We start from the raw sequence: 23397 nt of genomic DNA, 5'->3' as shown, positions 1-23397 counted from the left end.
GATTTTATGCTTTAATCAAAGGTGTCAAACAAGCTGAACTCAGCTTTTGCAGCTTTAATATAACTGATGTTAATTAAAGCGGACCTTCCTCATTAAACTTAATGTTGAGAATAAACTTTCTTTCTAATCCTGATCTACCACTCCTCATATTTTAAAATATATTTCATTGATCTCATTTTTCAAAGTGCCACCATTTTTTCAATGATTCCTTTCTTTTGCATTTGAATTAGCCTATGCTTGTTTTAGACAAATGTGTGTATTTTTCTGCATTTTCCCCTTGCAAAAATGTACTTGTTTTCTTAATCTAGAAAACACAGAAGTTAGACACAAGGAAAATGCAAGGGAAAAAAGCATGGCTGAACCAGGAACAGTGTTTGGATAGTCTTAGATTTGTTGGTTGCTTTTTTTTTTTTTTTTAACGGTTATTTATTTCTGAGAGAGACAGACAGGCGGAGAGACAGGGAGACAGAGGAACTGAAGCAGGCTCTGAGCTGACAGCACTGAGCCCAGTGTGGGGCTTGCACTCACAAACCTTGATATCATGACCTAGGTGAAATTGGACCCTTAACCGACTGAGCTACCCAGGTGCCCCTTAGATTTGTTATCTAACATGTATCTGTATTTAGTCACTTTGTGAAGTGGGCTAGAGAACAGTGTTACTATGCACATATTACAAGGTCTTGTCTCAAAGATATTGGTATCACTGTATTTCTTGGCCAAAAGACTACATCTTTAAATATGATGATAAAGGATTACTTTACACACACTGCCTCATAATTCCTGACTATGACCTTCACAGGTAAGGAAACAGGCTTCATGAAGCTGCAGGTCACAACCAACAAGGAATTGGTCAAATTTTATTTCCAAGCCTGAATTCTTAAATCACAAAACTGTACTCTCTCTTAAGCTTGTTCCTTGGCTTAAGCCAAAACATCTAAATATCTAAGCTTTTAACTTTTTTCTTACTCAAATTTCTGTAACGGCTGTATGTGTAGCTCATTGGAATTAGCCCACAACATGTCGAAAATCAAATTTCTATTTCTGCACCTATGTAGAACACTTATATATACATGCCCCTAGATCACACAAGATAACACTAACCACACTGAAGATGAAAGTCTTGTAGGGCAAACTCTGGGCAGCCAGGCAGTGAATCCAGACATTTTGACATTAACTCCTCTTGCTTGAAGCGGCTGGTTTTTCTTGGGGAACCGATTGTGCAGCAAGGCCCCAGTATGCTTACTTTTAACAGATGCCTATGTTCTTTTGGGCAATTGAAGTGGTTGTGCTGCTGGGGAGAACAAACACTTTTCAAAGAGGATAAGCCAGAGCTGTTGTGAGGAATGCAGTGAGGGAGCTCATATTATAATTCATTTCAGTGCAGAGAAGACAGATCATTACGGATGCTCAGTGCTGGTGCAGGTCTGGGAGATAGAGGTTCGTGATGAAATTTTCCATGTTTCATATTTCCTCAAATCTAGGCCCTCAATTCTGGTGCCATTTTCCTTGGGAATTTGGGGAAGCAGGAAGTCAGGATAAGAAGGAGGCTTCAATCTTAACACACCCCTGCTTAGTCACTCCTCAAGTACATATCTTTAGGGAAGCCAGCTTTTTACCTCAGTCCAGAAAACACTCGCTCGGAGTTAAGTGGGCAGGATGTTCCTTGTGCCATTTTTATATAATTATATTCAAGACAATAATGTGTGGATCAGGGAATGGAATCCAGCAGAAATATAACCCAAGAGGTTTGCAGGCCCTCCAAGAAATATACCACACACAGAAAAGAGGCCCAGTGGCCAAATACTTCCTTACTTTGTGAGCCAAACAACCCCTGGATACATATGTGCTAATAAAAATAGACCATGTGTAAGAACCATGACTTCCGAATTTTTCTTGATAAAGTATCTGAATGCTGACTTCCAAGAGACAGACATAATTGCTCCCCTCTTAGATGAAAATAAAACTCAAATATGTGGTCTGGATTACCAGAGTAGAACAGAGAATTGACAGATTTAAAACATTATTTTTGCCAAGATGATTGCACTTTCTTTTCCTCCTTTCTTTAAAAAGGAGTATTTTTCCATTCTCTTTTCCAGCTGATGGATAGATAAAAAAAATGGCACTGAGATTTCCAAGACCACTTGGCAGGAGAGGTTGAATGTAAAAAGGCTGAATGTTTTAAAGATTGGTTTGGGCTCATTTTTATGGACTGGGAAGAGGAAAAATTAAATTTGTGTGTATCAGATTTTTTGATTAAAGATACACATACCAACATGTGAACTAGTGGAAATCATTGGGTGCTTCTATTTTCTTCCCCATTTCTCTGCAACACACAAGTGGGTGGCCAATCCCAAGGGCCCAGGGGCATAGAATTACGTTTTCATCATGTCTCTCTTTGGCAGGCTGGAGGCCAGGGGGTACAGTGGGGACCAGATTCAGGAAAGGACAATTACAGATAGAATAGAAATCTGCTTTTTAGAACACATTTCATCCTAATGCTATTAATCGTAACTTCTTTTCTTCATGACCTCATCTTGATTTTATGAGTATAAAGGACAAGTTTCCTAAGTGCCAAGTTTTTGAAGATGTTTTTCTTCTGTATTTTTAACTCTTAAATACACAGCTGACAGTAAAAATCATCTTGAAATTTAGCAGTATCAAGATTTTTATATGAAATACACATTTTCCTCACATGCTTATGTTATGATCAGGGGAGCCTGATGGCAAACAAGAGAAACTCCAGATAATTTTGGTAGCAAAGAAATTTATAGGAAGACTATTGGGTATCTTAGAGAATTGATGGAAAATGCAAGAGAACGAGGCTCAGAAAATGGTATGGAATGAAATGAAGCTGATGTGGAGGACTGACCCAAGGTCACACCACTGGAATGTTGCAGACGGGATACTACTTCTGCACAGGAAACCCCATCCCCACGGGCTCCACTTCCACTTGACATCACAGTCCCCAGAATCTCAACTCTACCGCTGCCACCATGAATCCATGATTCGTTTTGTCTCTATATCTTTGCATCACTTCCTACACATTTTCAACACTTTAGGTAGGAGTTTCTAAATTAGCTGAGGTGCTGTGTTATACCTTAGCTGTTTGCAGTTGGAGAGGGAAAATCTATGGTGCCCTTCAACCTATGTAGACTTATATAAAGGAGTTCTCCCTTAAAAAAGAGATCTAGAAAATGTGGCACCAAAATAATACCAACTGTCACTTCTAATTGTTCCCGTAAACATATCCATCCATATAACTCTACATCACCTAATGAATATTTTTATTCAGTATTCACGAGTGAATAAATCTATCCACTAGAAAATATCTACTCATAGCCTCCATTTTTTTCTATTTACCAACTTTCTCACTGATTCCTTCCATAATCCAATTTTACTGTTTTTGCATTTTTCCTTCTATCTCTTTGCCTAGTGATATTTTATCCTCATTTACCTTAATGACAATACACTATCTCCATGTATACTCTGCCATCTCATTTTAATGCTAAATTTTTAAAGAGTAGATCATGATTATTTCACAGAAAGTATGCTTGCAAATCAAAAATGCTGGCATCTCCCAGGACACAGCTTGGCCTCAGAGGCACAGAGTCATCCTGTGCAGGCCGATGTCCTAGAGCAAGGACAGGCTGAACTGTGGCCTTTAGATCTGAGTCAAGACAGAAGGCTCCCCTCAGGCCTGGCTTTCTCCTCCCAAGGCCGTCTCCATCCCTGTCAATACCATCCTTGTACCCACAGTCGTGTTGATCTTAAAACATTCATTATGTTTTTTACTGTTTCATTTCTGGCATTAATAAAAGTCTCATAAGGAAAAAACAAACAAAAAAAACAAAAACAAAAACAAAAACAAAAAAAAACAAAAAAAAAATGCTGGCATCTCAACCAAAATTGTATATCCAGCTCCTAAATAAACATCTCCACTTGAATAGTCTACTTGAGGATATCCTACAAAAGCAAACTGGATACGATGCCCCCTCCCCAAATGGACCATCATCTCCCTAGCTCTATGGCTAGTACCACCACCTTACGGTGTTTAAGAATATTAGAGATATTTGGGGAATCTGGCTGAATTTTTGGACAGGATGCATTATCATTTTTCCATTTAAAAATTCACTATGAAAAACAGGAGCTAATTATTAGATTCAAGGAACGGAAAGATGCTTGTATTTTCCCTCCTCCATCAGAAACTTTTCACAAGAAGGAAAGGTTAAGTGTAAACAAAACAAAAAACATCATATAAATAAGAAGCCAAAAAGTTTAATGTTATTGAATAGATCGAAAGTTCATTCAGGGCTTACACAGATCATAAGAATAGATTATAACAGCTAAGAGATCAATAGCTTCCTGGAAGGAAGGAAGGAAGCAGTTTATATTTTTCAATGTAGAAAAAGAAAACCTAATTGCTACAGATGTCTTGTAAAATTCCCCAAACAAAGTCTAGCCAAGTTTATTGTTTAGTGGACTTTTTCTTTTTCCAAGGGATGAAAAATGAGATTCAATGTGTATACTATTGGTTACAACTAATATAACAGCTTGAAAAAATCATAAGACAGAAGCATAAATATAATATAAAAAGACAAGATTTTAAAATTGCACTGTAAGAATATTAACTATAATAAGTGGAAAAGATACATTAAAACCAGCAGTGTATTACACTAGTTCAAAACAAAACTCGTAAGGCAGACCAAAACTGACGCTAGTTAAGGAAAGTGGTCTGTGTTGAGGAAGCGTGTCCAGACAGACACCACCACAAAGAAATGCCAACAGGAACTACGTGGTCCCCTCGTTACTCAGTTAAGTGTCAAAGGTGGAGTGACAGGGTCAACAGCTTAAGCTTTCTCCAAGGATTTGTAGTATTCCATCAGCACAGTCCAGGCTTTGGGAGCCATAAAGCCTTCCGGAGGTTTCTGGCCTTCTCGGGCAAGTTTGCGCATTCGTGTTCCTGAGATAAATTCAAAGTCTTCATGGCTGAAACAGAAAAAAAAAAAAAAAAGAAAGAAGGAAAGAAAGAAAGAAAATTACATCCCATTTCTAGAATCTTAGGGATAGTGAAACTTAATTTTTTTTTCACGTTTATTTAATTTTTTTGAGAGTGAGGGAGACAGTGCAAGCAGGGGAAGGGCAGAGAGAGAGAGAGAGAGAGAGAGAGAGAGAGAGAGAATACCCAAAGCAGACTCCAGTCTCTGAGCTGTCAGCGCAGAGCCCAACACAGGGCTTGAATCCACAAACCTCAAGAATGACCTGAGCCAAAAAGTCAGACTCTCAACTGATGAACCACCCAGGCACCCCAGTGACAGTGAAATTTTAAAAAGCATTTCTTCTTCTGTTCATGGTAGATAAGCTTAATGGAAACAAAAAGATCTGGATAAAACATAGTACTGTACTTGTAAATGAATGCTCAATCTGATTTCAAATCTGTCATTGAACAAAAACCACCATACTATCAAAATACCCATTTTTAGAACTAGGAAACAAATTTTAATTGAAATATCTACTGAGATCACTGTAGATTCACATGTAATTGTAAGATATAATACAGCAAGCTCTCATCTATCCTTTATCCAGTTTTCCCCAATGGTAGCATCTTGCCAAACTATAGCATAATATCACAATCAGGTTATGAGTATGAATACAATTTACCAATCTTATTCAGATTTCCCCAGTTTTACTTGTACTCAATTCTCTGTGTATTTAGTTCTGTACAATTAAAAAAATTTTTTTTTAATGTTTTTATTTATTTTTGAGAGAAAGACAGACAGAGCATGAGCAGCGGAGGGGCAGAGAGAGGGGGAGACACAGAATCCGAAGCAAGCTCCAGGCTCCAAGCTGTTAGCACAGAGCCTGACACGGAGCTTGAACTCACACACTGTGAGATCATGACTTGAGCCAAAGTCGGATGCTCAGCCAACTGAACCACCCAGGCACCCCTAGTTCTGTACAATTTTATCACATATGTAGGTTCACGTATCCACCACAGTCAAGATGCATTAACAGTTCCAAAACCTTGAAGATCCCTTGGGGTGTCCTTTTATAGCCATATCCATCTCCCTCCCTCACTTCCTCTTCCTCAGCCCATGGGAACTACTAATTTAGAACTAGAAATTAAAAACAAACAAACAGGGGCACCCGGGTGGTTCAGTCGGTTGAACGTCCGACTTCGGCCCAGGTCATGATCTCACACTTCGTGAGTCTGAGCCCCGCGTCGGGCTCTGTGCTGACAGCTCAGAGCCCGGAGCCTGCTTCAGATTCTGTGTCTTCCTCTCTCTCTCTGCCCCATCCCCACTCGTGCTCTCTCTCTGTCTTAAAAATAAATAAAACATTAAAAAAAAATGAAAAACAAACAAACAAAAAAACCCATTAAATCCAATTTAGTTATGCAGGCAGAAAGCTCTTTAGGAAGTCTGACTCTGAAAGGTTAAATGTATACTGGAACATTAAAAGAAAACTAATTTTTTAATAGCAAAAACAGGTAAGTAGCAATAAATGATACTCTTCCACTGATACCACCGAAGTATTGTTAGTTTTTCTCATCTTATATTCAAAAACACACAAAGGCCCTTAAGCCATTAAGCACTGAGCATGTATGGCTATGGCACAGATTGTCCACTAGTAATTTTATCCTCTTCCCCCAAACGGAAAGAACCAACCTAGATAGCAGACCAGGACCCAGCAAGAGCTCTGGATCACTCGGGTCACCAGATCACAGGCTATGTTTGTTCCTAGCTAACAGCTGTATGTTCCCTCCCAATTCATTATTTGTGGAACATAAATCATAAACTGCCACGTGCTTCTAGAGAGATGCCAAGTATAGTTTCTAACTAATAATTACACTTCTAGGAACCTATGTTAAGGAAAAAATCAGATGCACACAACATCTATGCACAACATCTTTATGTTATGCATAAAGATAGCTAAGTGGAAGTTGTTTTAGGATAATAAAATACTGTAAATGACCTGAAGGTTAAAGTTTCTAAATAAATTATGGTTTAGCCCTGAGGAAAAGAATCAGGACACAAAACTTTCTATGCAATACAACTACAATTCTGTTAAAAATACAGAGGGTGTGGAGAGAAGGCTATTAACAAATATACCCAAGGGGCGCCTGGGTGGCTCGGTAAGCTGTCCAACTGTTGATTTCAGCTCAGGTCATGATCTCAGCCGTGAGCTCGAGTCCTGTGTTTGGCTCTGCTCTGAGTGTGGAGGCTGCTTCCGATTCTCTTTCTCCCTCTTCCTCTGCCCCTTCCCCACTCAAGCTCTTGCTCTCTCTCTCAAAGGGGGGAAGGAGGGAAGGAACGAAGGAACAAAGGAAGGAGAAATATATGCAAACTGTTTTGTTTTGGAGAGAGACAGAGAAAGAGAGCTCCAGCAGAGGAGTGGAGCAGAGGGGAAGGGGGGAAGACAGAGGGAGGGAGAGTGAGGGAGGGAGAGTGAGAGAGGGAGGGAAGGAGGGAGAGAATATCTTAAGTAGGTTCCATGCTCAGTGCAGAGCCCAACGCAGAACTTAATCCCACAACCCTGGGATCACCTGAACTGAAATCAAGAGTCGAAAGTTCAACCAACTGAACCACCCAGGCGCCTCTACCCAAATGTTACAACAGTTATCTCCATACAGTATTACCACAGTGCTATTAATTTTGCTCATGTTTTCTGTAGTTTTCTAAAAATGACTTTTATCAATTATCAAAATCAAAAAATATCAAATATCAATAATTTTTATAACGAGTTAAAAGTTTATTTAAAATAATCTCCAGCCATTTGATTTTAAGTAATTTTTAAAATTTTAACCTTAAATTAACCTGAAACCTCAATACTGCCCCTGATGAAAGCAGATAAATAAGGTCCTGCTATACCATTATGCTTCCTATACTGGTCTCAAAGTAGTTATAATGGCTATTAACTCACACTTATGTACCAGGCATTAACAGTAAAGAGTGTATCTGGATGGTGCTAGCTACACAGAACACATTCAAAACTATTTCTAATTAGGAACTCAATAAATATTTGGTGAAATATAAAAGAATGCAAAAGTGTATGCATAGAAAAATTTTACTGGTTCAATATAGAACGGTGCATATCTGGTCTTAAATGAGTCACTACTCTTCATCTTCTGGCAAAAAAAAGGGAAATGTAGGATTTCTGATTGCTGTGGTTAATTTAAGCTACTTGTATATTCCCTTTTATCTAGTTGTTCCCACTAGAAATTTCTCCATAACTTTCACAACGATCTCTTCCATAATCATCTGCACATCTACCTTCTCTCTGGCCTTGCTCACCTCCACTTCAGGCAGGGGAACCCACATACACCTTCCAAACCTGGCTCACTGTCTACCTATGAGCCTTCAGATTGTGGACTCCAGACCAAGAAAGAAATACTGTGATTTCCTCATGATCCAAACCGTGCATTGGTTTCTGGTCTCTCCTTCTGCTTTTCTGATTCTGTCTGCATGCTCAATGACCCCACTGCTCACTGGGCTTCTAAACCTTGGAACCGGTTTTATCACCACCAGGCTCTGTGCACCTCTTTCATCTGGCCTGGCTCTATGCCTGATCACAATTGTTAGTTCCTAAGATCAACATGACTCTTGGTCCTGAATCTAGTTTTACCTCTTAGGATTTGCTGCTGGCCCCAGTTCTGGCCTTTCCAACTCCAGAGTGGGATACTCAGACTTTAGTAATTGCCCCAACCCCCTTTGAAACATATCTAAGAATTTTACTGTGGAATATTATACATATAGGGCATCAATACAAAATGGTATGACTCGGGCATCTGGGCGGCTCAGTCGGTTGAGCGTCTGACTTCGGCTCAGGTCATGATCTCGCGGTCCGTGAGTTTGAGCCCCGCATCGTGCTCTGTGCTGACAGCCCAGAGCCTGGAGCCTGCTTCAGATTTTGTATCTCCTTCTCTCTCTACCTCTTGCCCAATCACATTCTATCTCTCTCTCTCTCTCTCACTCTCAAAAATAAACATTAAAAAAAAAAAAAAAAAAAAAAAAACAACCATTCAAAATAGTGTGACTCATTTCATCAGTTATAGGAAAAGCATCTCTATTAGGCAGAAAGGCACCACTTTAATTCAGGCATGCAACATCTTCCCCTAGTCACCCTGTGTGCTCTACCTATTCCCTCAACTACAAGAAAGACAGGAAGATATACCTATGCATTCAACTCAATGTATAAACAGCTCTCATCTGCTTAGGTAAAACATATTTTAAATGTCTATATAAATTTTCAGAGATGACCAATAAAAATGAAAGGCTAACAGACATTGCTTAAAAGATGGATTCAAACTAGTTTAAATTTAGGGGTCTCTCTCACTTCTATCATCTGTTCAATGTGTCAGACAAGTCAGATCTACTATAATAAACTGGCCCATGCAGATGGGCTGGTTACCACAGGGAAATAAGCCAACCCCTTTCTCTCATACACATGACAACCTGAGGGGAGAAAAGAAATTGACTGCATGTGAGATGGGCCTAGACAAGAAGCAAGACTGGGAGACAAGATTCCAAAAACTTCAGTAAGGTTGGGGTTAGAAACATAATTTGTAAATTTATCAACACTAAAATGAAGACTGTGTTAGAGAAAACAGGTAAGCTCTCCAAAAAAAGATGACTCAGCAGAAGGAAAAGCATTTGTCAAAGGAGTAGGAAGAAAACCAAGATGATATGGAGGTCACAGGAGAAGAGAAATCCTAATGTGTTAAGGCCACAGAAGGCTGAGAAAAGGACCATGAGGGGAAAAAAATAACTACTGGATTTACAAATTGGAATTTAAATCTTCTTAACTGAAGAGTTTTAGTAGATGGCAAAGGAAAGAGATGTGGTGGTAAGCTGGCAGAGATAGAGTGGAAAAAGAGATGAGATTTTTTTTTTTTTTAAAGGAAATGGGAGGTTTCAGCAAGTGTATAGGTGGAAGAAAATAAACGGCAAGACTGAGAAAAGGAAGGAAGATGAAAGCCAGGAGAAAATGAAACATGAAGAAGAAAAGTCTGACATGAAGAACACAGGAAGTGGGGCTTTGACACGGAGGAGCAGCAGGAGTGAAGGAAGGTAGAAACAGGGATGGTTTGGGGTGAGAAAAAGACGAGGCAGTTAATGCAGCACACTCCCAACCTTCTCAATAAAGATGTTGAGACTGCCCTCAAGGAGAACAAGCTGTGTGAGAATGGATTAATAATAGAATCCATCAACACTACGGACTTTCTCTCCAGGCCAGCCAGGTTCCACCTGAGGTCAGAGAGGAAGCCAAGAGGGTGGAGGGGTCCAGAGAGCTTTCCAATTGTATCTAAACATCCTCACTCCAATCTGATGTAAAATCAGTTAGTTTAGCTAGAATCTACCCAACAAAACACTGGTTGAATGTTGCAGGTCCTCAGAAGGTTCACTGATCAGCTCCCTATATAAGCTTCACTAAGGAAAATTATGACCCTGGAGATGTATGGCCACGTAAATCTTAAACTTTGATTTCAACAAAGGAAATCTTGTGTCCCATGCATAAAGTGCTTGCTCGTGATGGCAATGAGAACGAAGTGAGAGCACAGCTTTCTGGATGACTGTCTTGACTATTTGATTAAAGGAAAAACGCCAGACCAATTACAGCCCTTTCTTTCCCCTAGAATGCCAAACTGTCTGGAATCCAGAAGTCTGCTTGCATTCTTTCTGAAATTGCATTTTAAAACCAAGGTCCCTGGGTACCTCTTTTCCTGACTCTATTTCACACTCCATCTGCCCCGCATGCCACAAGCATTTCTTCATCACATGAAATGGGAGTTTCTGTTCCCACATGGTGGCGGTTCCACTCCACCCTGGCTACAGAAAACACATTTATTTTCCTCTGCCTCATACTTGTACTGTCACATAAGGATTTTACTTTTTATAAGAAGTCAGGTGCAAGGACTTCGTACAAGAGTCACATTATCTAGAATCAAATCATATTTTTCACAATTCATCTTTAATTAGACATGACCTTACAGAAATAACTGAGTCAAGTAAAAACTCAGGCATTTGGGGAATAATCTAAATTTAGCTCTCAACTTTACCTGGGAGTAATCAGGAATCTGCCATAACAGAAAGGCTACCAAATAAATGACCCTGAGGGCTTTCACTACAAAGCAATTCTAATAAGCCATCTAATTACACTAGTTAACCAATCTCCCATGGTGCCTGGAAAAACAACAACAACAATAACAACACCACCACACAAACACACAACTATGTTTGATTTTTTTTCCTTCTCAAAACCACTTGGTCATAGCTTCTTACAGTCTGCATCTCTTAAAGAAAGAAAAGGGATGGAATGGCAGGGAGAAGGAAAAACACGCCATCTAGCAAGCTATGCAGGGACCGTGTGGACCAGCATCCTGTCCCACGTGGGATATACTAACTACATGTGGCCAGCATCTTGACTAACTCCGAAGTACAATGACTCTTGGCCACTTGTTGAAGATTTTAAATCTTTACAACCATCTGCTGTCTCTTAGTCCACATATGTGGTCATCAGAGCCACCAGCAGCATGAGTTGTTCAAATGGACAAGAGCTGGGGTCAACAGATGGCCCATCAAGTGTACCTTTTGAAGGTTCATTATTCAATTAGTATGGGCTTTGTAAAAAAAGGTAACTAGATGATAAGCAAGCAGAGGAGCAAAGGGGAATTTCTTCTCTGATAGAACTAAAAATCATAGTGGTAACTTCTAAGTGAATCAAATGAACTATTTGGGGTCTAACTTTTCATCCAACTTGAAAGAAGCTCATATATGACACTGTGTAGATCAAAACACTAAGAATTCTTAGGCGTGAGGTCAAAAAGTCATCTCTCCAAAACCAGATAAACAGTTATTTATGGATTTCTTTCTCAGAACCAAAAAAAAAACACTGGCTGGCAATGTACGTGACAAATTTAACAATGTTTAGTTTCAAACCAAAGACCAACTGAAATACACAAAAAATTCAACTATCTAGAACCTACCTAACCAAAATCCTTAATTCATCATACTTCCCTCCCAACACCCCAATCTTGTAAGTAAAAGCTAGAGAACAGTTCCTATCAAACACTCAGACAGGTAACAAATTTCTAGTGGTGCCTGGGTGTCTCAGTTGGTTAAGCATCTTGACATGGGCTCAGGTCATGATCTCACAGCTATGAGTTCAAGCCCTGTGTCAGGTTCTCCCTCTCAGCACAGAGCTCACTTCAGATCCTCTGTCTCCCTCCCTCTCTGTCCTTCCCCCACTCTCGCACACGCTTTCTCTCAAAAATAAACATTAAAAAAAACCAACAAATTTCAAGGACCGTCCTGAAGTGCACTGCAGTCAAGTCAATTTTCTTTACCAAAAAGGGTCATGAAGACCAAAATCTACCACAGTGTAGACAAACAGAGGTTTTGAACTGAGTGCCAATGGACAGGTTTCAAAAGGATCCATAAATACCTTAATGGCCAAAATGGGGCTTCTGTGCTGGGAAAGAGCATATCAACTTTCACCTGGTTCTGAAAGAAGCCTCTGATTACTCAAGAGTGGATGGTGGATCTCAATTTTTTGAAAGCTAAACTCAGAAGCTCTCAGGTGCCCATCATCCAAATAAAATTGTCTGGTATGAGGTACATGGCTGAAATCCCATTGTATGAAAACTTCCTCTCAGCAGACTGTAGTGACCTCTTCTGAGCACACGCTGATGTCCCTGAGTGCTGCTCTCTGTATACAGCCTGTTTAGTTGCAGTAGGTTATAGAGACCGAAATAATACATTTTCAAAGGGCTTTCAAAATTAGTAACTCAAGCAGCTTAAGCATCCATGAGTTAACCAGAAAATTAGGTAAACCCAGGACACTGCTAGATGGCAAGGACACTGCTTTGACTACATTAAATAATTTCCTTTATATCTGTCACCAGGATTTCTTCATCTTGTTGTTTGCTTTCTACTTTTAAGAAACATGTGAATATCCTCATTTACTTAGAAACCAGGATATCTGTTACTCTCAAAACATCTAGATCAGCTCCAAATACAAAAGTAAAAAGAAGTCTATGGAGTAAAAAACAAAAACAAAAACAAACCCATATTTTTGACTTGTGACTAATGACAAAATAATTAAAAAGAAAATAAGTACCCAAACATGCCAATATTGTTACAAACCTCTGATTCTCAAGAGAGGTGATTTTGCAACCTCACTTCCTCCTCCCCAGGGCACACATTCTAGAATGCCCCGGATGGCACCCCTTCCCAACCAATTATCTGGTCCCAATGTCAATAATGCCAAGGTTGAGAAAGCCTGTCTGCTAAATGGCATGTTGTTAAGAAAGAAATTGATTTGATATTGTTATACTAAGTAAATCCCAGTCGTACCCCAAAAGGGCAGAAAGCAGAAGAAAAATGAGGAGACCCCAAAAGTCACGGGAAAAAAACAAAGCAGAGAGAAAACAAAAAATCAAGACATCAGACATGATGATTTGTGGCTCTTTCCTCCTGGAACTCTTTGCAGTAAGACCAGTGACAACACGGCACAGCTCCACAGTCTGAGGGGAGATCACGACCAGGTCTCAGTAGAGCAGCATTTGAAAGTACAGATATGGAAAAACTCTGCTCCATGTGTGCGAGGCAACGGGGTAGAAGGGGTGGGACCAGATATGACAAGCAGATGCTACCTGCCCTCAGTGATACCTAAGGACACAAGTTGTGTGAGGAAGCCTCTCAGCCAGTCTTGTTCCACAGCACGAAGGGAACCTTCCCAAGCTTTCTCACTTGGCCCTGTGCTGCACACACACCATCGGGACTTGTGGCACGGTACGGTACCAGAACGAATAATAGAATGTATACAGAGAGCTCACAATAAACACATGCTTACATGAGCTTAACATGGAAAGATGCTCATGAAAAGTAAATAATTAAAAGCAGGGTAAAAAAAACCTATTATAAACTCAACTATGTTAAATCAACGTACAGAAAAAGAATAAAACTCAAAGCACACACATAAAATAGGTGACTGCCTGAGTGTTATTTTTCTTTTAAATGTTTCCATAATGATTTTATTGGTTGACCACTGGAAGAATGCATCCTATTCACCTGTTACCCCAAATTGCATCAAAATCAGGGTACCCCACTCACCCAGAAAGGAACTTCCTAGGAACAAAGGTTTATGACTAAGGCCTATTTTCCTTCCACCAGGCTGGAGTGTTAAGATCACCTTGGATTGCTCTCTGGGGAGACCCAGATTATTCTCCCCTAAGCTCTGTGGGAACTCTTTCCCAAGAACTGTCTCATTTGCTCTTTCTACTTTTCCCCTATCACATATGTCCGTTATCTCATAAGAGTAGTCAAAACTGGTCAGGGCTCTGAGGTGGAGGGAAGGAGCCGATCTTTGGCCTTCTTTGGTTCAACGCTTCTTTGGCGTCCTTGGCATTAAAAATGATAAGTCTTCCATATAGTCTATTCCAGCACATTAGAGTTGTGACTGGGACCTTTATATTGGTTACCCTCCCCCCCAACCAATGTCTTCTCTCTTTCAGATGTTGTAACTGATTAAAAAAGGCAGGACAGGAGTACTACTGGGTTTTATAATGAAAATACCACAACATCTCCTTAGGATGTCCTATCTATTATTCCTAATATTAACCTCCAGAGAAAAAAGTTACTTTTATTTTACTTCTAGAAAACTTAACTTTCTCACTTCTCTAGAATGTCTGCAAAAGAGGGGTCTTTGAAAGAATGAAGACAAATAATGTTACTACCACTATAGGTCATTTGTATGGCAAAATAGTGAAATTACCTGGGTCTAACCTAAATTACTGGAGCCCTTTAAAAGCAAAGACTTTTCTCAAATAATAGAAGGGAAAATCAGGGAGATTTGGAGTGGGAGAAGGATTCAGCATGAAGGAGATTCTGTTGCTGGGATGGAGGTGTCTAGAAGAAAGGATCTAAAATGGCTTCTAGGATCAGAGAGCAATCCTTAGCCAACAGCCAGCAAGAAAATGGGGACCTCAGCCCCACAACTGCAAGGAACTGAATTCTGCCAACAAGGGTCACCTTGGAAATGGATTCTTTCCAGAACTTTCAAATGAGAGCCCAGCCTGGGCAGAGAATCCAATGCAGTCCACCCAGACTTCTGACCCAAAAAACTGTGAGACAGTAAGGATTGTTTTAAGCCACTAAATTTGTAGTCATGTGTTAGCACTAGAAAACTAACACAATTAGCAACTTGGAAACAATGAAGTATAGCTTTAAAAGTCATTGCACAGAAACCACTAGAAAAGATGAGCTTTCCTGTGGAAAGCACATAAAAGAAGGGAAAGCTATATGAAAAAGTGTCTATAATTAGAATATTTTTTTAAATGACACTAACAGTATGTGAATTAATATCAACTTCAACATTAAAGCTATGAAAACACTCTACTGATAATGTGGAAATAACCAGACTGGAACATTTTCGTCCACTTGTCCCTTCATATACCCATTTCCACAAGGCACTCTCATTCATGTGTGCTCTTTTTGTTAAGTTGCCATTTCAATAATCTGAACCATAACTTTGAATTTTTTTACCCAAATACTAAGAAGATCTGCATAAAGGAGAAAACATTACAAATAACTGAGAATTCTAAAAGTTTGTTTGTAATATCTGAAAGAATGGAGTTCAGTCTTGTAGTCCTAAAACTAAATTTCCTTGAGTCACTATTATAGCAAATACGAGCCTACTTGAGCTTCCTAAGTATAAACAGATGATTTTTATCATAATTCCTATCAATATCTTACTTGAAATCTTCATAAAGTTTGTTTTTGTTCTCCCTAAGCCTTGTCTTACACTAGTATTTAATTAAATCAAAAGCTGCAAAATCATTAATTACATAAAAGCTGGCATTGAATAACATCCATTAATCAAACATAAGACAACCTCATATGTGCATAATTAATAACTGTGTTTTCTCACTACATCAAAGACTATCGCCTTTCCACAAAATTTTAATCACTTTCCAACATGTTCCCATCAACTTAATTATATGTGAACACAAATATAAAAAATCAGAAAACTAAGGCAGTTTTAAGGCTTCCCAAGTTACAATTTATTAAGATTTGGTAAACTCAAAAAAATTCCAAGAAAATGAGCCACTCATGCAACTAATATAGAATTCATCACTGGAAAATCTTATGAGAACTGATGTAATTATTTAGCTTTTGAATGATTAAAAGAGAGACTTAAAGCAATACTACACAGATTTAACAAAACGTGAAAGTTATCAAGGGCTTCCCCCAGCACGTCTGTCAACTACATACAGATGGGTTCTAGGTCCTGCGGGTGATTAAATCACCTGATCATGCATGCAAAGAAACCACAGTAATGAAACATCAGTAAAGGAGAAGTGAAAAAGAAAAGCCCAACTCTATTTAGTTTTGTTTCCTTAACTCACGGACATGGAAACTCACCTAAGTTTTAACCATGTGGCCACGGGCAGAATGATTCTATTTCTCTCTCCTCACTCTGTAAGTGACTCTTACTTTCAGAACAAGATTATGTTCATAACATCTTGTACACAAACTAAACAAACAACTGCATGCTGGATCAGAAGTAAAGGGTTTCCCAGCCCAGCATTCTGTCTCTGACACTGTATGTTTTACAAATATGTAGAAAGCAATGCTACCCTCCATGAGTCACACTGAAGGGTCTGCAGCTGGGGAGCTTACAAAAGAACTGCTGGGGTGTAGGCCTCTCCCCGAAATAAGTAAATTAGAATCTCTAATGGAGGCACTAGATAATTTTAACCACAAAAAGACAGGACTGTATTGGAAACTTTTTACTTTCCTTAACATTTAATTTATATTTTCAGTTTCAATCACCTTTTGTGGCAATATAGTTCAAGGTTTACTCAAATTGTTTTTATTTTTTTAATTCTTTTTTTAAATTTTTTTGCCAGCACAGAGCCTGATGTGGGGCTAGAACCCACAAACCATGAGATCATGACCTGAGCCGAAATCAAGAGTCGAATGCTCAACCGACTGAGCCACCCAGGTGCCCCTTTACTTAAAATTCTCTTGTTAAAGCTTCTGAGGCATCCCTTTGGAAGAGAAGGGCCCATTTGCGACTCTCAGCACACCCCTCTTATAGATGCCCTGTTTGTGAGACAGTGACATTGCTCTGTGTGCACATACATTATGTAAGTGTATGTACACATGCATACATATATAAATAGACATACAAACAACATACACAGGCCTATATATTTTTAGGCCAGAACAAAACAAAACATGCCATGATTTAAAACTATTTCTATGTGTTGGCAAATCCTGGTCTTTTATAAAAGTAAAAATGGTCTGGATTATTGCAAATTCTTCTCTTGGTTTGGTTCAGAAGTATACTAGAATCTGGACCACATTTCAGATTTTCAGAAAATAATAGTCTAGAATAGCTCCTGTCTTGAATTCCACACCTAGGCCCCAAAGTGTACTTAGGAGTTCTTTTACACTTGCCTTATCAGTTATATAAGCCCTTTCTGTTCACTGACTCATAAAATTTTCCTGCATTTTAGCTCCAGTTCATCACTCAGAAAAGCCTATCATCTAAAATTATGCATTTTTTTCTCCAGCAGTATTTATGCCCTAAGTGAAAAGCCAATAAATCTCTCAAACTCTACTGTAAATAGCAGTATTTCTTTACCCAATTCACCGTTTATCACAAAGAAATTAAATGACACCAAACTTCATGTCACTTATAGAGACAAGAGAATGTTTTGATCTTTAAAAGGTTTCTTTTTCTTTCTTGTCCATCCCCATTATTACAAAATGGGCTACACCAAATGAGGACACAGGGTCAGGATCAGTGTTCTCTGTTCCTGAACACAGAATTAACTATAAAGTATCACGGAAAAAAGGATGAGCACTCTCAGATTAAAGGTTATTAGACCATGGACAATTTTCAATTAGTACCTATCAGTAAAGATAAATGTAAGAAAACATAAATAAAAAAGTACTTCTCCATTCTACTTGCTGCACATGAATTGTAATTTGTACTAAAAAAGCATCAATCAACAAAACAAGTATCTGCTAAAAATGTAAAAATAACTAGATGCTACAGATCATGGAAAGAACTACAGATTTTGAACGAAGATGGAATCAACTCATCTACTGACATCATTTTAGAGATGAAGAAACAAGGCTAGTCACACAGCAAAAGAAAGAGCTAGAACCCATAACTTCCTATTCTAGAGCCCTAACGTGTCACTCTAAATTTAGAATGTACTAACAATTGGGGCGCCTGGGTGGCTCCGTCAGTTCAGTGTCCGACTTCGGCTCAGGTCATGATCTCATGGTTTGTGGGTTTGAGCCCCATGTCAGGGTCTATGCTGACAGTTCAGAGCCTGCAGCCTGCTTCGAATTCTGTGTCTCCCTCTCTCTCTGTCCCTCCCTCACTTGTGCTGTCTCTCAAAAATAAATAAATGTTTAAAAATAAATTTAGAATGTACTAACAATTGTTATTATATATAAATAAAAATTAATACAGTTTTTCATTAAAGGGACACAGATACATGTTCAACACTACCAATAATTTGTACTAAAAGCTTGTTAGTGTTTTGCTCCTCCTAAGATCTTTGAAGAAAGAAGTTACACTCTTCGTGGTCAAGAGCAAAGGCTCTGGAGTCACACTGCTTGGGTTCAACTGCTGGGCTGCCATTTACTGCTCTGGGCCTTGTAAAAGTTATTTGAACTTTGTATGCCTCAGCTTACTACTAATTTATAAAATCGGGATAATAGCACCATAGGATTGTTGTAGGGATTAGTTTAATGCCTATAAAGCAATTAGGACAGTGCCTATCACATAAGTGATTGCATAGTTATTAAATTCTCTCAATACTAAGATTTTTGGGGCTTACCAGAGTAATCATCTCTACTACATGCTCCATAACATACAGTAGATATGGCAGAAACAGTCATGTCAATACTGCCCTTATGCACTCTACAACAAAAAAACTGAACCACTACATGCCATTTATATATGAACCATGAAGCATGAAACCAGATTCAATTTTTACTTCTACTTCTAACTGCTGGAATACTGAGAAATTAGTTTCCTTGGTTTGGCCTTTCTCTGAAATGTGTACAACAAAGTTTGTACAACAAAGTGAAGTTATTATAAAATTGAGACAATACTTTAAAGCCCTGGGAGCAGCTTAGAGCACAAGGCGTTTCATAGATTTGTGACAATAAAACTTACTGTTCAGAGTCATAGTAGTCCATACGCTTCTTTTTCTTGTTGTAGGCTGCAACTCGAAAGGGAACTATTTCCAAGGTGATGAGCCCAGGAGCCATTGTCAGCACTTTGGCACCATGAGTTGGCTCATAAAGATCCTTCCCTGTTTCGGGATGAGGCATGCCAGCGGGGTCTCGTCCGACAATGTAAAAATTGGCTCCTGCAACCATCCGTGCTCTGCAATGCCACTGGACCTAGAATAAAAGTTTTCATACTTGAAACTATGCTTTTATGCCCATACGTAGAAGTAGTAAATGGGTAATAAATGTGTGCATACAGATGGTCTCAAACTTACAGTCCCTGACTTTATGATGGTTCAAAAGTAATATGCATGCAGTAGAAACCACACCTTTAACTTTGAATTCTGATCTTTCCCCAGGCTGGCGATAGGCAGTAGGATCCTCTCTCAGGATGCTGGGCTCATCAGCCACCAGTAGGCCATGCAATCAACCCACACACTTACCGGTACCCATAGAACCATTCTGTTTTTCACTTTCAGTACAGCATTCAATAAATTATATGAGAGAGTCAACACTTCATTATAAAATAGGCTGTTAGATGATTTTGCCCAACTGTGCTCACGTTAAGTGTTCTGAGCACATTTAAAGTAGGCTGGGCTAACCTAGGATGTTCAGGTTAGGTGTATTAATTGCATTTTTGACTTAATGGTATTTTTGAGAGGCCTGAGAAAATTGAAACTTAAAAGCTTAAGTTACGGGAAACTGAAACCTAACCAAGCTTAACCAGCTTGTTCCGCTTCTGTACAATTGCTTGGCGCGCCCATGTATTCCTGATCAATCATTATTGCCTGGCACATCCGTATATTCTTGATCAACCATTGTTACTTGGCACATCCGTGTACTCCTGATCAATCATTGTTGCCTGGCACATCCGTGTATTCCTGATCAATCATTGTGATACCCGTACCCCCAGTTGTGGTCTGACCTAAAGGCAGGAACCAATCGAATACTGTTAAGTGTCCAACTTTAAACACCAACCAATCGCAGCTCTGTAACTGTGGAAAATTCCTGATTTCCCCATGACTTGTTTGTATCTGTCTATAAAAGGGGTGTAAAAACCTCTCTCAGGGCCTCTTGGCGTCACCGGCAACGGGGGCACAGAGGTCCAGGTTCGAACCTGCAATAAATGACCCTTGCTGCTTAGCTTTGACTCTGGACTCTGGTGGTTCGTTTTTGGGGGTCTCTTAGACTCTGGGCGTTTCATTTTCAACTTATGGGTTTATCAGGACATAACACCATCATAAGTTGGGGAGGACTTGGACTACTTATACAATCAATATCAGCAGGAAATCTCAACAAATTTAAATGTTGTCCTCTTGGGAAGCCAGAAACAAAATTGGCAAGCCCTCCCCGCAAAATCTAAAAGTATGAATGTGTACAGACGTTTATGTACATGTATTTATAAATATTTTTGACTTAAGAAACAAGTAAATGTATATGCATATATATGTACGATTTTAAAAACCACTACCTGCCATTTATATATAGTTTAAAACCTAATCTATTGCAAGTCAGGGTAGCGGCTGACCCTTCGAGGGAAGAAACTGGAAGGGGCTTCTGGGATAATGATAATTTTTTTTCCCAGTTTTACTGAGTATAATTGACAAATAAAATGGTATATATTTAAAGCATTCAACATGATTTGATATACATATGTACTGCCAAATACTGACCACAACCAAGTTAATGGACACATCTATCACCTCGGAGTCTGTGTGTGATGAAAACAATTAAGATATACTCTCATCAAATTTCATATATACAGTACAGTATTATCAACTATAGTCACTGAGCTGTATATTCCAAATTCAGAGCTTGTAAGGTACACACTCTTCTTTGTTACACTTGAATAGGTTTTTAAAAAGCTATTGGATTTCAATTATATGAATACTTACATAAACTGGTACTGAGAAACCCTACAGCCAAGTGACTACTACCGAAGATGCTAGGTAAGAATAATAGCAAGGGTTGGTTGTGACCACACAGCCATGCTGCATCCAAAACCAGCTCTGAAGCTCTGATGCATTCACAGTAGTGCTTGTTTAAAAACAAAATTAGTTTAACACCCAGAAACATGGAACTTTAGAAGCTAAAGTAATTTTAAAAACCATTTTAGCCATGTAAGAGATCATCATTCTCACTAACATTTGAAGAAATGAGCGCCCAAAGGTTAAGTGACTTATCAAGAAAGCGCAGAGGAAACCCAGTCTAGAAATCTATTCTCAGCTCCTGGGCACTTGAGTGGCTCAGCTGGTTGAGTGTCTGACTCCTGATTTTGGCTCCAGGTCACGATCTCACAGTTGTGGATTGATCAAGACCTGCGTCGGGCTCCATGCTGGGCGTGGAGGCTGCTTGGGATTCTTTCTGCCCCCTCCCTCTGCCTGTCTCCCACGTGCACACGCACACACACATGCACACTCTCTCTCATAAACAAACAAACAAATAAGAAAAAGAAAAAGGAAAAGAAAAAAGAAATCTGGCCTTGGCTCCCTTTCAGTGTTAGGCTCCACTACTTAATGATTTACAAAACCATTTCTGCTGTATCTGAAAATAAGATAAAAATGATGACCACCCACACATCATTGTCCTCTGATCTCTCAATACTTTGATACCAAGACATACTTTTATTGAAACAGTTTAGAAAATGCAATAGCACAAGGACAGTCCCAGACCCCGTACCTGAAATGATCACCCTGAGGAGTTCCAGCTTTTTAAGCTTACTGATATTTACCTCTGTGTTTCTAAGGTTTCATTTTTAAGTAATCTCTACACCCAACACTGGACTCGAACTCCTAACCCCGAGATCAAGAGTTGCATGCTCCAAGCCAGCCAGGAGCCCCTACCTCTGTGTTTCTAAATGGCATGTGTATACTGCTAATCTATTTAATTTTAGATATTATATTACTTCTATGTTATTTCTATTTCCTACTGTGATGATGCTTGACTCACTCCATTGTCCTTATTCCCTACCCCATTTATCCAATAAATATGGTGATATCATCACTGTTGGTGAAATTCACTTGTAAAATGGTAATTACAACTGTATTTATCTCAGAGTTTCTAAGAAAAGTAATATGGGGAAATGTAAAAACTTAGAATAGTACCTGGTATAAAGTACACAGTAAATGTCACCCATTATCATCTTTATTTCATCCCCCTCCTTGTACAACTGTTTGTTTTTCCTATAGTAAAAACTGTCTTGATTTTTTTTCACTCACTTATTTTCCCAACTACCTGTATTTCTATGTACCTTATACTATCCTTCCTGAGCACATAGTTTAATATAACCCTCAGTATATCTTGCAGTGTGGCCATGTGGCAGAGATTTGGTCCAAAAAATAAGAGCCAGGGTACCTGGGTGGCTCAGTCGGTTAAGCGTCTGGCTCTTAATTTCAGCTCAGGTCATGATCTCACAGTTCATGAGTTCAAGACCTACATCGGGCTCTGTGCTGAGAATGCAGAGCTTACTTGGGATTCTCTCTCCCTCTCTCTCAAAAGATATAAACTTAAAAAAAAAAAAAACAACCAAGAGACCCAGAGTGATGTATACCACTTCCAAACAAGGACCATTCAAAAGCTGCCTGTGCACTATTCTAGTTCTCTTTCCCCATATGCTAGCTAAATAAAGAGGACCCCAAGGTCCTATATCTCTTCTACTATTCAGCATTACTACAGTTTGCAACAAGCTGTAATAGTTCTGTACGAACAAGATGACAAAACACAACGATAAAAGACTTGTGTTCCTCATAGACACCACCTCTTCCTCCAACCACCCTGATTCAGTCCTTCATGAAAATACTGCTCACTCCTCTCTGCCCCTTCACTGTAGATGCGACTAGTTCAGACTCAGAATTTTTATCAAAGGGTCAGTCAGAATCAAATCATCAATGAACCATTCTGCAACTTCAGTTAAATGGAAAATCATTTCAGCCTCATGCAAATTAGCTACTGCTTACAGAGTTAAATTAAAAGACCAATCTACATTCTCTGAATTTAGGTGAACTTACTTTGCTCATTAAATGTTTATGTCTAGATACTTGAATCATTCAGGTACCAAATGGTTTATGAACAAGGAATGTATAGCTTAATTTTAATATGTAAGGAAGCTCAGATCATTTAATCCAACCCCCTCTGCCCT

At 39.1% G+C, this 23397-nt stretch overlaps 1 protein-coding gene across 1 annotated transcript in view; it reads right to left on the bottom strand.

Moving 5' to 3' along the window:
* Positions 1 to 4255: 4255 nt before the first annotated feature.
* PAPSS1 (3'-phosphoadenosine 5'-phosphosulfate synthase 1) overlaps positions 4256 to 23397 on the bottom strand; it is a 105235-nt gene continuing 86093 nt past the window's right edge. Inside the window, exons 11-12 of the mRNA XM_025921420.2 lie at positions 19204 to 19433; positions 4256 to 4986 (exon numbers count right to left, since the gene is read on the bottom strand). Coding sequence (XP_025777205.1) covers positions 4848 to 4986; positions 19204 to 19433 — 369 coding nt within the window. The 3' untranslated portion in view covers positions 4256 to 4847. The remainder of the gene's footprint in view (positions 4987 to 19203; positions 19434 to 23397) is intronic.

This window comes from Puma concolor, chromosome B1 (assembly GCF_028749965.1).
Source record: "Puma concolor isolate L17-30 chromosome B1, mPumCon1.1.hap2, whole genome shotgun sequence".
NCBI classification, from domain to species: domain Eukaryota; kingdom Metazoa; phylum Chordata; class Mammalia; order Carnivora; family Felidae; genus Puma; species Puma concolor.
This window is presented reverse-complemented; position numbering and strand designations above follow the sequence as displayed.